The sequence below is a fragment of the Ixodes scapularis genome, unplaced genomic scaffold (assembly GCF_016920785.2).
Source record: "Ixodes scapularis isolate PalLabHiFi unplaced genomic scaffold, ASM1692078v2 PGA_scaffold3__209_contigs__length_174095766, whole genome shotgun sequence".
Classification (NCBI taxonomy): domain Eukaryota; kingdom Metazoa; phylum Arthropoda; class Arachnida; order Ixodida; family Ixodidae; genus Ixodes; species Ixodes scapularis.
This window is the reverse complement of record NW_024609868.1, coordinates 44,000,355-44,016,552: the sequence shown is the minus strand read 5'-3', so window position 1 is coordinate 44,016,552 and position 16,198 is coordinate 44,000,355. Positions and strand designations below refer to the sequence as shown.

The 16,198-nt window shown below is 46.0% G+C and overlaps 2 protein-coding genes across 3 annotated transcripts in view; both read left to right on the top strand.

Moving 5' to 3' along the window:
* The window catches only part of LOC115331140 (kynurenine aminotransferase), a 36,272-nt gene extending 24,602 nt beyond the window's left edge, over nt 1–11,670 (top strand). For both annotated transcript variants that reach the window (XM_040219274.3, XM_040219275.3), the window contains 4 exons: nt 1,091–1,277; nt 1,956–2,026; nt 6,127–6,213; nt 11,536–11,670. In XM_040219274.3, the coding sequence (XP_040075208.1) occupies nt 1,091–1,277; nt 1,956–2,026; nt 6,127–6,213; nt 11,536–11,595 (405 nt within the window). In that variant the 3' untranslated portion in view covers nt 11,596–11,670. The remainder of the gene's footprint in view (nt 1–1,090; nt 1,278–1,955; nt 2,027–6,126; nt 6,214–11,535) is intronic.
* Nucleotides 11,671–14,364: 2,694 nt separating this feature from the next.
* The window catches only part of LOC8040797 (kynurenine aminotransferase), a 31,321-nt gene continuing 29,487 nt past the window's right edge, over nt 14,365–16,198 (top strand). The window contains exon 1 of the mRNA XM_029993188.4: nt 14,365–14,386. The gene's annotated coding sequence lies outside the window, so the exon portion shown is untranslated. The remainder of the gene's footprint in view (nt 14,387–16,198) is intronic.

The following is a 16,198-nucleotide window of genomic DNA, read 5'->3' as shown; positions in this document are numbered from 1 at the left end:
TTTGTAGCCGGTGCCAGGGTGTGTTTTTACGATAATTTTTTGTATAAAAGTTTTGCTATGGCATCCCCAAAATAGCCCACTCTATGTTTTTCACCATTTATCTCTGCATTTTGGGTGGGCATTCTTTCTGAATTTTACGGTACTCATGCGGCGATGTCGTGGTGGTACCCTCGAGATGACAAAAACGCTCGTTCCGTCACATTTGTTTTCGTCAACTCCAGTGATCCTTCCTTAGCATTTGTGTCCTCAAACATTGCCCAGATTTCTTATTTTGCGTACTCCGTGCATGTACTCAAGTTCAAGGTACTGCTGGTGCGTACTGTTCTTGAAGACATGTCTGTGGGATGCAAAATTTTCACACATTGTCATTGTCCGAGAAAAATGATTATTGGCGGCATTTCTGAATGCTTGCAATATCTATTTGGTCATGAAATCATATCTCTATATTGCTATACCGCTGCTAAAATTGCAGCGTCTTCTTTAATTGTAGGAAAAGCATGTGGCAAGAAGATTTCTACTTTTGGTAAAGTTGCACGTTGAAGTCATGATCGTCCAAGACAGTAAGGCATATGTCCATTTTCTTTTTTCATCCACTCTGCTCCACGAGCCTTATCCTGTAAAAATGGTAAATAGAGAAAGCTTGAGACTATTCAAAACTGTCTGTCTGTTTTCTGTTACACCAGCAAGTGGCAGTGCGCTCACTTCTTTTTAGAGGCACTGCGAAAAGTCGTTCCAGTCTCTCCGGTCACAATGGATGCAGTCGTAGCTAATGCGCTTGTTGCAGATGTCTGAACTGGCCGCAGAGCACGTATGAAGAATATGCAAAACCTCTTCTTGCCTAGTACTGTCTTCGTGCCTACTTTTATAGATGTTCAGCTCGAACTTCGTAGGGAGTTTTGTCTCCCTCCTTAGATGTAACTCGTAGTTCTTAAAATAAACAAAGAAATGTTTGGTTTCGGGCTTGAGCGATTCTTTCCAGAGCGAGGGCTCGAATGTTTTCTGGTTCATCTTTCCATTTAGTGCCACGGTGTTGCTAAGAGGACACTTGTGCGTGGTTGGAGAACGACATTCTGACTTTTTCGAACCTCAGGAGGCAGTGGCAGTGGGCCTCGAGCAAGAAATGGAGCGGATCGATGACCCTGAGGGTTACTGGAACGACCTGTCACGTTCGCTCAAGGTCAAGCGGGACCAGATCATCGCCTGCCTCAACAGCGTGGGCATGGCTGCCACCGTGCCGCAGGGCGGCTACTTCCTCGTCTGTGACTTCTCCAAGATAGGTTCGTTGCTGTGGCTTTTCACTCAAGTTTCATTGATTAAAGTCGCTCCGCAGTCTTCAATTGCATGTTAGGTTACTTCAACTGGATGTCACTTGAGCCCGCACCCACGGAAGAAATAGAGACCAATTTGATGCATAGAATCGGTGTTGCCAGTTGTCACCGGCTTGGACAAATATGTCTAATGGAAAAGGCAGCAAGTGCTTTTTGTCATCCCGCTTGCTAAGAGAGTCTGCAACGGAGCAAGACGGTGTCACCAGGATCTCCTAACGTGGCATCTTAACTTGAGAAGTCATATTTCCAAAGCATAAATGATGCCAATAAGGCCTGCGCTATACTAAACAGCGAAATGGTAACGCTCACAAACCTCTGGTACCTTAACAAATGTTGCGCGACACGAACAGACGATTGACTGTCGTCATGGCATGAGACAATACGAGAACATGTAACCCTTCGGTGGCCTAACTTCAGCAAACCGGGTGGGCAATCAAGGGTTGTTGATATACCCTCCATATGGAGGTGCTTTAATTACTTTTCACTGACATCACCCAAAGGTAATGTCAAAGTGCAGGCCTTATGGCTTGCGGTCTCAATGCCATGGCCTGGTCTTGATGCTTCTCTTCAGAACTGTAGCTAGGGGACTAGCAGGGTTTCTTCACTTCCACTTTTGCTTCTTTCCAGGATCCAAAGTGAACCTTGAAGGGGAAGGGACAAAGGACTACTGCTTTGCAAGATGGCTGTCCAAGAACAAGGTGACCAAATGTAGCTTGGAAGGAAAGGCTTTGTTGAATGTGCGAGCAGCAGATCTTCCCCTCAAAATTGAGTTGAGTGATAGTCCAGACGTATCTGCTGCTAGTTATGGTAGTGCTAAAATGCCAAAGTGGGCCAGTTGGTTCATACTGTTTGTGTTCATTGTGGTTATGGTAGACTGCTAATGGAGGGGGGAAACCTTGCCTCCCTTCTTGGAAAAATAAAGAAACAAACTAACTGTACAGTGGGGATACACTGAGGTAGTAAAGGTTTGTTTCTGATAAGACTGACATTGTTACCATGGAGAGCTGCTTCACTTTGGAGATACAGTAGAAGCTCTGTAGAGTGACTTATTAATAAAATAAATAGTTACTATACCCAGTTGTAGGTTAAGAAAAGCAGGACAGGCTCCTGCAAAGCCCTTCCCTCTTTCCACTTTAGCGAGCGAATGCTGAAGAGGAGGCAGAATAGACTAGTAATTTTAAAGATAACAAGGCCTCAAATGCATGTTTGTCTGTTACAAGCCTGCTATACTAGATTTGTTTACCGTGAAAAGAAGCTGTGGTAAGCTTGTCATTGCCGGTACTATATGTATATGCATTCAAGCATGTTAATTAAGCTAATATAAAAAAAATAAAAAAATTACCTTCCTATAGACATTACCATATTTACTTGCATAATGAACACACTTTCTTTAATAAAAAAATTGGCACATATTTGGGGGAGGGCGTTCATTACACGGGGTAAAATTTTTTGCATTTACACACTTCGTGCAAATGTCATGTTAAGTGCCAATATGACACGGCAAACTATTGCGGCACGTCTCCAGTGATGGAGGCGCACACACGGCTGGTCGGGGGCGCTTTCGTGGTATCTTTTTAGGGCGCTTTCGGGGTGCCTTTTGCCGAAAAAAAAAGCGCCCTACGAAGCTCAATCAGCACAAAACGCAGCGCCATCATTCTTAGGCGATATACATTGCTAGTATCTGGCGGCACGCTCGGGTATATCCGCGACTATGCGTATAAGAACTCGTACGACCGCCGACTGCCAAGCTTGCTCGCACGGATCAAGTTTTGTTCACGGAGACAAGATATTGTGCAAAGTCCAGAAGTCCAATTCCCGAAGCCCACTCGCACCGCTACCAAACACTTTCAGCCTACAGCGCAGCGTGCACCTCGCTATGCCGTTCTGTTACAGATTAAATAAACGCATTTACTCGGAGTATGTGTAATTAGGCCTAACCACTTCTATGATTTCATTGTCTGAAAGCACAAACGGTGGCTTGTTTGTTGACATCAATGCATCCGATAGGCGAAGAATGTTCGGGGCTTGGCAATTCCTCCACCCAAGCTTCGTCAAGTGCGCGCGACACTCGGTTTCATGGTTGATCACTTCCGCAACTACGCACTCGCGGCCATTACGAGAGCGGCTTGCCTTGGCTCGACTTGGCCTGACCGCTTGGTGGCAAAAGAAAACTCGTTTGGTGGCTTGCTAAATTGAACGCAATTCGAGACTCGCGGATCCGGAAATTGGAGGTGCGTTGATTACTGGGGGGGAAAAAAAGTTCAAATATTCATGCCCATTGTGGGGGGTGCGTTCATTATGCAAGTGCGTTTACTATGCGAGTAAATACGGTAGTTGCAAGTTCATAATAGTGTAGCACACATTCGAGGTACTGTTACATATTGAAAAGGGAACATCCAGAAATTCAGATTGGCAGCCAACAATAGACCCTTTCTGAAATTAAGTCTGGCCAACTCTATAATTTTGATCACTTAAGTGTGTATCCTCTGTACATGCTAATGGCTGCCTTTTGATGGCTCATGAAGGAAGAGCTGGAAGGCATCGATGAGGAGTCTGAACATTGCAGGCATTAGTCCGCTGTATTCTTGTTTGATGTCAGCATGATGAGACTTGTAAGGTTCTGTGCGCTGCGCATTTGAGGGTGTCGTGGGTATCCTCGGAACTCTAGGCTTTGCTATGGCCCAGATGGCTCATAAGAATTAAATGTGGTGAACATTACCAGTCTTTCAATATGCTACTGGTCAAGAAACGCTTTGTAACGCTATGGAAAAGCTTCAACAAAATTTGAAATATACCCGCCGTGTTGAGAAATAGGCTAAATATGATTCCTAATATCCGCAAATGACAGTCGCACGTTTGTATTTTGAGTCTGATGACTGCTTTTTTCGTTATAAATGGCCCACTCCGGCAAGCGCTTGGAGAGCAGCCAGCAGAGGGCATGTGACATCCGCTGCAATCGCGACGTAAATTGTCTCGGGACGAGCAAAGCTGCAGCGTGGCCGATGTTGAGAGGTTGTCCTAGCCGTTTCAGCCATCGAAGTGGTCGAAGCACTCCAGCGATCGGGCCACCGCAACTAACCCCAAAGCTGCTTCTGCACGAATTTTGAGTGATTGGTTTATCTTCTCTAATCTTGTAGAGGGACAATAGCGACGTCTGGGCACACAAAAGAGAGTCTCGGGGAGGGGGAGTTCCTCCTTCCCCTCTTCTCTCGTGGTGGCCGGAGGTGAGGCAGTAATCGTCACATCCTGCCAAGGTTCTTAGACAGGCATTGCAAATGAGGCGTTAGTGGCATCCACCAGGTGCTCTTTGATAATTGTTTAATTTGTTTTTCAATGAGAGATTGGAATGTCTGATGTGACGCTTCTTTCTCGAACACTAATAGACCAAAAAATAAGTGCAGAGATTTCGTTGTAATATTCCTTTAATACTCGACCATGTGCGGCGCTGTCGTCGACAAAGGGGCTAGGAGCCGCCAATCTACCCTACACCAATGAGAGTCCGGTAACCCAAAAGTGTCTTGGAATTTTGAACCCCCTTTGAGTAGGGCACCTATAAATTGTGATAGCGTGTCATCGCACTGACAGCTTTTATTGTTTTTGTAAGTGATTTCGGTTCTCTACACTCAATCAACTGCTCAATCTTAAATATCTGCAAAGACCTCCAACATAATCATTTTTGCTCCTTTTTATTTTCTCAAAATGCAGTTTCTCCCTCAGCGTCAAAATTCAGCGCAGTGAGTAGCACCATCTAGTAGAGGCACTGCAAACCAGTACGCTGAATTGCCTAGCTCTGCTTCACTTGCAAAAGCATTGTTTTCTTTAAAAACAACTGTAAAAAGCTTATTTGCAAGTTCTCTTGTAAGAGGTCAGTATAAGGAATGACTGGTCTTTGCATGCAGGGATCAAATACAGACGTAAACAAAATTTTGGTGTGTGAGTAATTGTGTTTTGAAACTACTTGTGATCACGAATTTGGGGTGGCTCACTGAGAGCAAAGCGCCGAAACCAAACTGCCCCCTCTGGATAATAGCACCCCTAGCTGCAGCTATCGACCCTCTACCAAACTATGGCCCAAGCTTCGTGGCCAGTGGGGTATTGAAGGACACTGATATTATCGAAAGATTTACTCAAGTAAGTGCCTCATACAAATCGATACCGGAGTCAGCCATTGACGAATAGATACTATATTTTAACTGCCATTAACATAGAAAAAATTCAGACTGATGCTTGGGCCACTAGATTGCACTGAATTTCTGAATGATTCTTTTGCTATGATGTGGACATAGCCCTGAAGAAGCTACGTCTTCGGTCTTCTATCGAAATGTCTGCTGCCAATCTTGAGCCTTCCAGGAGGTTTGTCTTCAAATTCTTTTTATACTGCCTGTGCAATTTATGGGTTTACAAAAAATCTGTTGTAGCAATTTTTTTTTAATTGGTTGCATTATTTATCCCACCGCTGAGGGTCTTGCACCTCCAGAAGCATCCTGTGGGTCCTTTTCTGTTCATGCGGTACTCAAAAGAGTTTAAAGTATACCTATATCCCATTGACCTTTTTGAAGGGAACAATGCTGTGAATCCAGATGGTGTGTGCATTTGTATCATTTTGTTTTTAAACAATACTTTAATACACTTTATGCACAAAAGCAGTGAGTGACCTGAAGAATGCTGACTGCTAATCCGCTTGTCACGTATTTACATAATCGGCAAAGCCGTACTGCAAAAAAATGCTGATATATATATATGTATATTATTTCTCTTTGTCCTCAGGTTTGATTAACCTGAATTTTCTAACTCTCAGAAACTGCAGGGCATTCCCCCCAGTGCCTTCTATGGTCCCGACCACAAGCCTCTGGCTCAAGATTTAATCCGGTTCTGCTTTTTCAAGGTATGTACAAACTCCAGACCTCTTGCATTTCTGTGCACCTCTTGTTTGGCGTGCCACATTGTCAGAAAAACTTGTGTGAAATGGCACCTGTACTTTTTGCAATATGTTTTCACCTGCGTAAAAGTTGGTACTAGTAACATGCTGAAGGGGCAAGAAAAGCTTGTGCCTTTTTAGTAGGCATGTGCGAATAGTTTTTTTTTAGTTCGAAGCGAATTCGAAGCGAATAGTAATTTGCTTAGAATATTTTCGAAGCGAATAATTTGAATAGTTGTAGGAAAAATTATTAGCAAAAGTTATGCAGTGGTCACTTCACAGACCATTTATTTTCACTGCAACGCAGCCACAAATCAAAACTTAAGCTCATGCACAAATCAAAACTTAGTACAAGAAAAGTCAGTGATTTTCATGAAGGAACACAAGCTGCTGCACATGATCAGGGAGGAGAAGCTCCCTCCTGCAGCTCACGATGATTCCTGCGCTTGAGAAAAGCCTTTCACTCCTAGTCTGGGTTGCTGGTATCGAGAGATACCTACGGGCAACACGGACCAGGGATGGGTACAGATGTCTTCCCCTGCACCTCCACCATGCCAAGGGGTCTTCTGTGCCCGCAAGGAGGGGTGTCTTCAGGTACTCAACAGACTCTGTAGCGAATTCGTGGCCTGGCTTTTGGTGCGTGTCAGAACTAAGACTGGTGAAGACATACCACAGGGTGTCTCCCAACGAGTCTCCTATGCCTCCGCTGGTTTCGGCGGCTGCATCACGAGGCTCGTCCACTGATGCGCTCTGCTCGACGGCCTTCGTCAGGAGTGTGCGTGCCCATTTTTTTTCTGGGGTCCACCAACATTGTCAAGGCTAGAAGGCGACGCATCTTCCCATCAGGAAATCGTGTCTTGATGCTTTGTATAAGGCTTGAGGCGTGTCCGAGTGTGTATTCGAAGCACTGCACGCCAGACCACGGTGACCGTGCAAACGCTGAGGTGAAATTCCTAGCGTTGTCCGTGACTACATAAATCGGCATGGTGCCTGGTGCTGGTAGTTCTCAGTCCTCGATAGCACTTTTGATGACCTGTTCCAGGTTTTCGGCCTTGTGGGAGTCCGTCACGTCCGTACAAGCCAAAGCGTGCACGTGCTGTCCAAATTCTTTGTCCATCACGGGGCAAGTCACGGAGACGTAGCTATTGTTTGCGCGCGATGTCCAGTCATCCGTCGTGATGGAGTAACATTCTGCTCCGCTACTGAAAATGTCTCACAGACTCTTTCTTAGTTCTTTCTTTTTTAACTCGTATAGATCCGGGATGACAACCCGCGAGAAGGTCGTCCGCGACGGCTTGGTGTAGTCGGGCATGGCAAGCTTCATCATTTCAACGAAACCACTTTCTTCTACGATGCTGTACGGATGCATTCCACTAGCAATGAAGTTCGCTATTATCGCCGTCATTTGTTTCGCTTTGGGTGCAGTCGGTTTCAGTTTGGGCTTGAAACTGTCGGCTACCGACGGTTGCTGATGATTCGGTTTACTCCCGTTCTTTTGTTTGACGGCACTCCCGCGTGCTTGACGCTCACATTCGAAAGTCTTGTACGAATCAGGGTACCTTTTCGGGTGCGTTGCGAGGGTCGTTGTCGTACCCGTTGGAGTTTTCAGCACTGCCTTCCATTTGAGACACCAAGCTTCATTTCCCGGTGGCACTTTCAAGAAGTAGTTCCATATCGGATTTCGATACACATCGGCTTTACTTTCATCGTTCCCGGCTGCCGTCGATGACCCGTCAGCCATACGAACGAACACGCAGCACCTAGAACGAGCACACTTCGAATCCTTTGTGGAGCTGCGACGGCTGCGACGCACGATTTTCTGATCGGTTTAGCATGTCTCGGATTGGATTGGATATTTTTTTTATTTCTTGATGCCGATGCTGCTTTCGTAACAACCGAAACCGAAACTACCTGATACAATCGGCCTTCCTTCCGCTATTCGTTAGTGCCAAATACTTTGAACTTTTTCGAATATCGGAATTCGGATCGAAGCGAATACCGAATAATGTACTATTCGTTCGAATATTCGGAAAAATCGAATATTCGCACATGCCTACTTTTTAGTCAACACGTTTCCAATACATACATTGTTGCGACTGGGAGGGGACCATTTCAGGTGCGGAACCACGAGTCGGGGCTGTGGCTCCCTGATTGCACAGCCCCAAGGAAACAGACTTGGAGTGGGATTACTGAAGTAGAACTCTTAAGTACAGGTAGCTGGTCGACAGCTCATTCGGCCTCTTCGGGCTCCCTGAGCCCATGTTATATAACCCTCCAAGGGCGAGAAGGCCCCCCGAGAGAGAGGAGCCTCCGCCGGAGTTTGAATGTTCGCGTTATGTCCGAAGTGCGGAGGCGGCTGATGGAATTGCCTTAAATGAGTCACAACACAAAGTTGTGGCTCATTTGAGCACAATGCTTGAAAATATTTTTCTTTTTCCTTTTTTCTATTTTTCTAAGTACCTAGTTGCAGCATTAGCCGCGTTTACATGAATGCGACTTCAGCGCATCGACTCCAATCGTCCTTCGAACGAGGCCGACACGGCAACGTTTACGGGAATGCACACCATGCCCTACGTGAAGGTGGCGTAACGCCGTGTCAAAGCTCAAAGTTAAAGCTGTGTTTCCGGCACCGGCCACACTACGTGAATACATTTTCCGGTGCATCGCACGCGAAGGCCTTTCGACGCTTTTGGCGAGCGTAAAGATTGTGCTCGCTGTCTTTGATGCTGTGTAAGAAGTTACGGGACGGAACAAACATCAAAACCCAAGCGTTTTGGGCTCCGGGTCAGGCCGCCGGGCCACTCTGGATCAGAGGCAACATGCATGTGCATGGCCTAGCGAGAGAGATAGTTTCCAACCGTCCTGAGTATGCCACCGTGCTTTGCCTCACCAAATTTTGCCAACTGTGATCGGACCCCGAGGTCTTAAAGGACACATGCGAAGGAAAAAAACATTTTTTTTAACATCATGGTTGGGAGAAGAAAGTGATAAAACAAACTTACAATGAAAAAGAAAAATTTTCAGAGCTATATTTACGGTGCAATACGAATTTGTAGTTGGCGCCCGCGGGTGTTGTGAAAAAGTGATCTCTATTTGTCACGTGACTGGTACGTATTTGTCACGTGGTGCTTGTGCTCTTTTGGAAGCTTCCTATGGCCTCTAAAAGTAACTTATTCATCTTTGTTTGAAGTATAACAAAAAGCTAAGATTAATAGGTAACTTTTAGAGCCTAAAGGAAACTCCTGAAAAAGTGCAAGCAGACGTGATAGACCTGTGTGCCGGTCAGATGACGGCGGCGGCGCCCTGAAGCAGACAAACTTGTGCGGCGGCGGCGACGTGGAGAAACGCATTGAAGCGACGTCGCACAACGCTCCGCATGCGGCGGTGGCGACTTTGCAGCGGCGGCGATGCAGCGCAGCGGTGCACAGGCCTACCGTGTGACCAGCGGTGGCTCCCACGGGCGCCAACTAAAAATTTGTTTTGTGCCATAAATATAGCTCTAAATATTTTTTTCTTCATTGTAAATTCGTTTTATATTCTTTTTCCATCTAGCCTGTTTAAAAAAAAAAATTTTTTCTTTTGCATGTGTCCTTTAAGGCTCTGGCGCAGCCAGGAACGACACCGAGGTAGGAGCTGCTCATTCTGCGCTACCATGCAGTGCTCAAAGCTCTCGGTGTCGCTCATGCTTGTGCTGAAGCCTCTAGGGACTCCCTTGCATGCGCAAGTCGTATTTCGCAAGAATTAGACGGGGGCCGCCATCGACGAGCAGCTCCAGCTATATTCCGCTCACTTAGTTTGGCAATAAAAGCTTGCAGTTTTTCTCTGGAGAAAAGTGCAAGCAACCACATGAGACCTCTCTCCACCGCCCCTGCCAAGGTTGGCCGCTGCCATGTTCTCAGCTGTTCACTCACTCCTGCAGAGAGCGCCTTCCCATAATCCTTCCAGTTACAAAATGCGAAGTGACCTCCGTTTATATGGGTTGAATGAATGCACATTTGCCGTCTCAATCCACCTCTGTCAAGCGACTTGAATGTGATGTGCTTCCTTAGCGCATTATGCCGTCGACATGACTGCATCGAATGCAACAACTGGATACGATGCAACTAGGTCGCATTCGTGTAAACGCAGCTATTGATTTTTCACAGTTCAACAACTAATGTTGCGGACGATTTTCTTTGTGGTTAAAATTCGCGTTCACTTGACATCCCAACAGTTGTACATTCTGTTCTAGCTGAGGTTTAAAAGGGGTATGTCAGCTAAACATTTTTGGTTGTTGTAGTTCTGAATAGCATTATCTTTTAAACAGGTGGTTGATTTCATCAAATTTTGTTACATTTAATAAGAATAACTTTTTTTAATGTGTTTTTTGTAATTTGTTCTTAATTTCATAGAAATATTCAGTATTTACTAAAATTACAATCAGATTTTATTTAAAAATAAGTTCTGCCGCAGTCTTCTTTTTCTAAAAGAAATTAAAAAAACGTAGACATTTTGCTAACTTATTAGAACACCAAGGAGTGTGCTGGGTTTGGGGGTACACGTGCTAGTGTGTGCCGTGGGAATCTTTCAAGAGCAAAACGCTAAAACAAAGATAACTTTATGCATGCACTCATCGTAGGCTTAGTTTAGCCATTTATTTCAAATCTTTCCCATGCACAGGGTAAGCATGTGCAGGGGTTGTTGTTTCAAACCCAGCAAGCACCTTGGGTGTTCCAGTCATTTCGCAAAAGGAATATTGCATCAATCGTTTCCGAGTTATGTGACTCTTGAAATTTCCGATCTACCTTTTTAGAAATAAGCGGCGCCGCCTGACAGAAACCGGGGTTCAGGAGGATCTGGTGTATGTGCTCAGCACGTGCTCCATATTGGGCTTTCCAAAGTCTCTCTTCTCCCAATTGTGGCTTATCTTTTCGCCCCCAAGTTTCCTCTAGGACGCTCCTTCCCTCTCCTTGGCAGTCCGTGCATTGTTCACATATTTATCATACCAGAACCTCCTTAACTGACGACGTTCTAAGATGGTTCATTAAGAATGCCATGACTTTAGCAGCTGGTACATGCACCCTCTTAAACTGTGTGCTTTGCTTGTCCTGAATAGTTCAGTTTTTACAGTTCGAGCCTGTACTTTTTTATGCAGCCCCTGTTTCTAGGACTGTGGTCAAAGGATAGTGAATAAATTAATAATTTGGCTTGGCTTTACCTGAAGTCATACTGCCTTGTGCAGTATTTTTTAACCTCACATGACTGTGTTGTTTTGTTTTTATTAACATTTTGCAAAACTTCGTTTTGCAGGAAGACTCAACACTTGAAAAGGCTGGCAACATTCTCAAGGAGATGAAGTCAGCATTGTAACAAGCATTTGTGTATATGCTGCGACTTTTAGTTAGTGCAATTAAAGAAGTTTGTTGGTTTGGGCAGTCTTTAGCAGATCCGTGTGCCGAGCTTGTGTGTCATTTCAACTGCAGTCATCCAGACATCGGTGTACTAATCATTTTGTAGCAAAACCACTCGAGTACAAAGTATCCCCCCCCGTTCCAAAAAAAACAACAAAAACAAAACAAATATGCAGAATGTTTTTTTACTGCAAAAATAAGCTGCTTCGCCGCACGCTCATTGTCGGCCCAAATCTAGCGCTACCAGGCCGAACCATATTTCAAACGTTGGAGAACTGTTATCGTCAAAAGTTATAATCAGTGCGACTCTGCGAATGCATGGCACTCGCAGAGTCGCACTGAAAACGCCTCAAATGCACCGAGTGCAGAGTGATGCTGTCGCCATCTATGCTGTAGAAAGAATACCGACCTCAAACCGAAACTAGCGCTACAGTACTAGCGCCTTTCTCCTCGACATGATGGGTGGCAATGCGAGAGTGCAGTCGCTACTGATGTTTATCTATAAACGTTTGTCGCTGCAACCTGTAGCTTTTATTTGCGATGACTTCAACCAACTCGACTGTCGTAGAGATATCTACAGACAGTGTCAATTTCCGCAACCAGCAGACTACAATGTAGCTGGTTCTGATCTTTTGATTCTTATAAACTTTATACTGCATAAAACTGATGATGCTGTCCACACAGAAACTTGATCCGTTTCAGCATGACATTATGCATGAACCACTGAAAAGGGTACGGCTTAAAACTAGTCTGTTGGAATATCCCGCAAAACGCTTCGTGGGACTTTCGATTTCGATTGTCGTTAAGCGTTTTGCGTTGAGAACGAGGAAGCTTTCTTAAACAAAATACTGATGTAGGTAAATGTTAAACATGATGATGTTGCGCAAGCCTCGGGTGAGGTCACTATGTTTAACTTTCAACAAATGTTCAATTTTTCACCCGCACATGGATAGTAATAAAAATCTCGGGGGGGGGGGGGGGGGGGGGGGGGGGGGGGGGGGGGGCGCTGGTGCGTTTGTTTTGAGCATTTCTTTATACACTGGCTTAGCCTATGACACTGGTATATTTTAGCGTATGTACGGCAACAGAGCGACTAAAACTTTCAAATAAAGCATGGGTTGTCAGTTGCTTCTTTCATGAAATAGCAGACACTCACAATTCAAGGTTGCGTTTGATTCCGTTGCCCGCGGGACGCGATTTCTACCAGAAAATTTACTTTTTTCCTTTCAGTTCCACTGTACGAATGACCATGGGTGTACCAACCAAGGGGGCGCTTGCCCCCCGCCCCCCATTCTCAGAGTGGGGGGCCAAGGCATGTGTTTTGCCCCCCTGAAACAGCCGCCACTGGGCAGGTCAAACACTGGCCGGCGGCGCCCAAGGGATACCAAGGGCACCACACTCCGGCCGCCGGGGGAAGGGGGGGGGGGGGGGGGGGGGCTGGTTTGCTCCCCCCCCCCCCCCCCCACACACACACACAAGTTGGTACGCCGCTGCGAATGACACATCGTAGCAGACGACGAACCCTCGTCGTCTGCTCCCGCTCCTCGCCGGAGCGAGGCGTGACGGGATTGCATTTCGGCGCACACGGCGCACGCTCGATTTTCTCAATGCAGCGAGTGCGTGCACGCGTGGGGTGTCGGCGCTGAAACGAAATCGGGGGGTCCCGTTTCCACAGTGAAAGGATGGAAGTGTGAGAAAATCGCTCACCTTTTACTAGATAATGACTAGTTCTGAAATCGACACCTGGTTTGGACCGCTAGCGCTACACATACGCAGAGAATGAGCGTTTCAAAATCTAAACTTTACCTTTTTTTTTTTCTTTTTTTGGTTGGGGGGGGGGGGGGGGGGCGTTTTACTGGTTGAGTAGGATTAGGTGCAAAACGTTTACTGCTTTTTAGAGCGCAGCTCTTAGGGGCCCGTCCCCGGCTTGAGCGGCGTCGCCGTCGGCGTAACCAAGGTCACCGCACGGTCACGTGACCACCAAGGTCATCCAAGTCACGTGACCCCCCGATGTCACGTGACCCCCGATGACGTCATCATCGCTGATGACGTCATCAGTGACGTCACCGGCATCTGCACCGTCATCATCGACGTCACTTATGACGTCACCGGCATCCGCATCATCACTGATGACGTCATCGGTATCCGCATCGGTATCGTCACTGATGACGGCATCGTCACGTGACCCCCCAAGGTCACGTGACCCACCCCCAGTACCCTTCCCTCCTCCTCAAGAGCTGCGCTCAAATTCGGCGTTACGGGGAGTTGTAAACGGCTTTCACTTTTTTGTCGTCTTATATTACTTGCCTTTCCGAATCCGAAACCGAAACTAAAAAAGTCCGTGCTGCGGAGTGCGAGAGTTTGGCGCTCCTTTCACTAAACGCACTAAACAGACTCTACCGGAGACTGACACTCGAGCGCGCTCTTCGTGCACCGAAAATTTCTCGGGGCGCGATTGACTCCTTCGCGCTCCATGACGTCACGTAAACGAACAAGATGGCTGCGCTGCTTTTGAGACCGCCGAGACGAGAGGCGTTGCCGGACCCAACGTTATTAGAATCAAGGAGGTTAGAAGTACTAGGAGGGTGCACGTTGCAATAGTGGCGAAGCCTAATCATAACAAGTTTAAACGATTTTGTGCCCAGTGTGACCGCAGATCTCTCTGGTGATTGGTGCGCGTGATATGTCAGGTGTGAAATGGATGGTTGATTATAGAAGGACTACTTGCAGGCTTGCGCGCGCTCCGTCCGGTAGGTTTTATCAGATCGAAGGCTATACTCCGTTTCATACTTAATATGCAACGGTGTTAAAGCTACTGGCGCGAGCGCGTGGCTTTGTCTATGGTTTCGTTCGCGCGAGCGCGCGTGGAAATGACCGACGATATCAAGCCTCATGCTCGCGCCAATAGCTTTGGCAGCGTTGTACGCTAAGTGTGAAACGGAGTATAGACTGTGGTAACTAGGTTGTAACTAGGGGTGTCGCGAACCGGCCGCGGTTCGAGTTCGACCAGCTCGACTTTTTCGAACTTTTAGTGGAAAGTTCGACCGACGAACCTTCCATTGAGGTTCGACTCGTGTGCGCATGCGCGACAGGCTGGCCAGTTGGTTTCGGATTGGATGATAATGGCTAAGAGATGAATTAAGTGCAGCGCTGATTGGCTATTTCAGATAATACAGTACTAAAAATTAAGTTATTAACTTTTTCATTGATTAGAATTAGTTTCTTTTAATTGCAGCTGTTCAGAATATAAAACGACCGTTTGCATAAAAAAACTTTTTTCAAAACCTAGACATGCTTGTATCAAGGTCTGGCCACACTGTCCACAAAGTCGAACCGGTCGAATCTGGTGAAAAGTTCGAAGGTCGAACCCCGAAAGTTCGACCTAAAAATCCGGTTCGACAAAAGTTCGCGACATACCTAGTTCCGACTTCCGAATCTATTTAACTCTAGGGTAAAGGTGGTTATCGAAAACCTACCCGCGTCTAGCGTTTCTCTATTTTGTTATCACGTGACATAATCCGCCAGGGTAACTCGGATCCATAGAGTTATTACAATGTACGCTAGAGGTTCAACTGGCGCTAGTGTCTATGCGACTTCCGTGACGCAAATTGAAGCAGACGGCAACCAATCTACATTTGCGGTGCTCCTGCGCATTCCTATGGGAAAACGCGCGTGCATTTTGTCTCTACGCCGGAAAACAACACTGAACGTTTTGGTTATTTGGGTCGTACCGAATAGTATGCACCTTGATTAACATTCTAAAAGTGTAATTGTTTTAGTTAGCGCACTTTTCTTCATCGGTGAGCGATGTTTAGCTTCGCTACATTTCAGTCCGAAACATGCAGCAGGTGTGTAAAAACAAGCGACGATTCAAAGCAAAATAACAACCGAAAGGTATATAGAGTAGTGTTCAAGGCTCGCCAGCGTCCCGGTGACGCTTATATATTGCCAATAAGCCAGTCCTCTCACTACATGAAAATGACCCCTTCGTGCATGAGCGGATAAAGACATTCAAAACGTTAACAATAAAGAACGTGGGCTGTAAAAAGTGTCTCTTCGTATTGTTTTATATACGGGCACCTTTAAGCCTGCATGCAGACACTTGTTCTCAAAGATTTCGAGCGTGCGGGTGATATTTTAAACGTAGAACAAGCATCTTCGCGCAGAGCAGAAAAAATAAAGCGGTACTTACTTACTTAAAATCGGAATATATTACGTGGCCTTCAATTTATTTTGATCATGCACGCACTGGTAGTTACTGATCCAGTGTTACTGAGTAGTTTTTACCGTCTCTCTTGGCTTTCCAGATGTCCTTCGTTCGTTTGGCACGTATATCCCCCATGCTGGAAAGCGCCGACGTCGTGTTCGTGCTAACGGTGTCCGACAGTGCACATAAATACACGTACGAAGCCGTTTTAGCACCGTTTTTAATGAAACGAATTTGAAAGAAAAACGCAGTATCTGACCAATTATTTCATCTGCGTGACTGAGAAATGTTCGAATGCGCTTAGTACGCACGAATTATTCGTGATATTTGCTCTTATAATCGAGCGCAGAGAGAA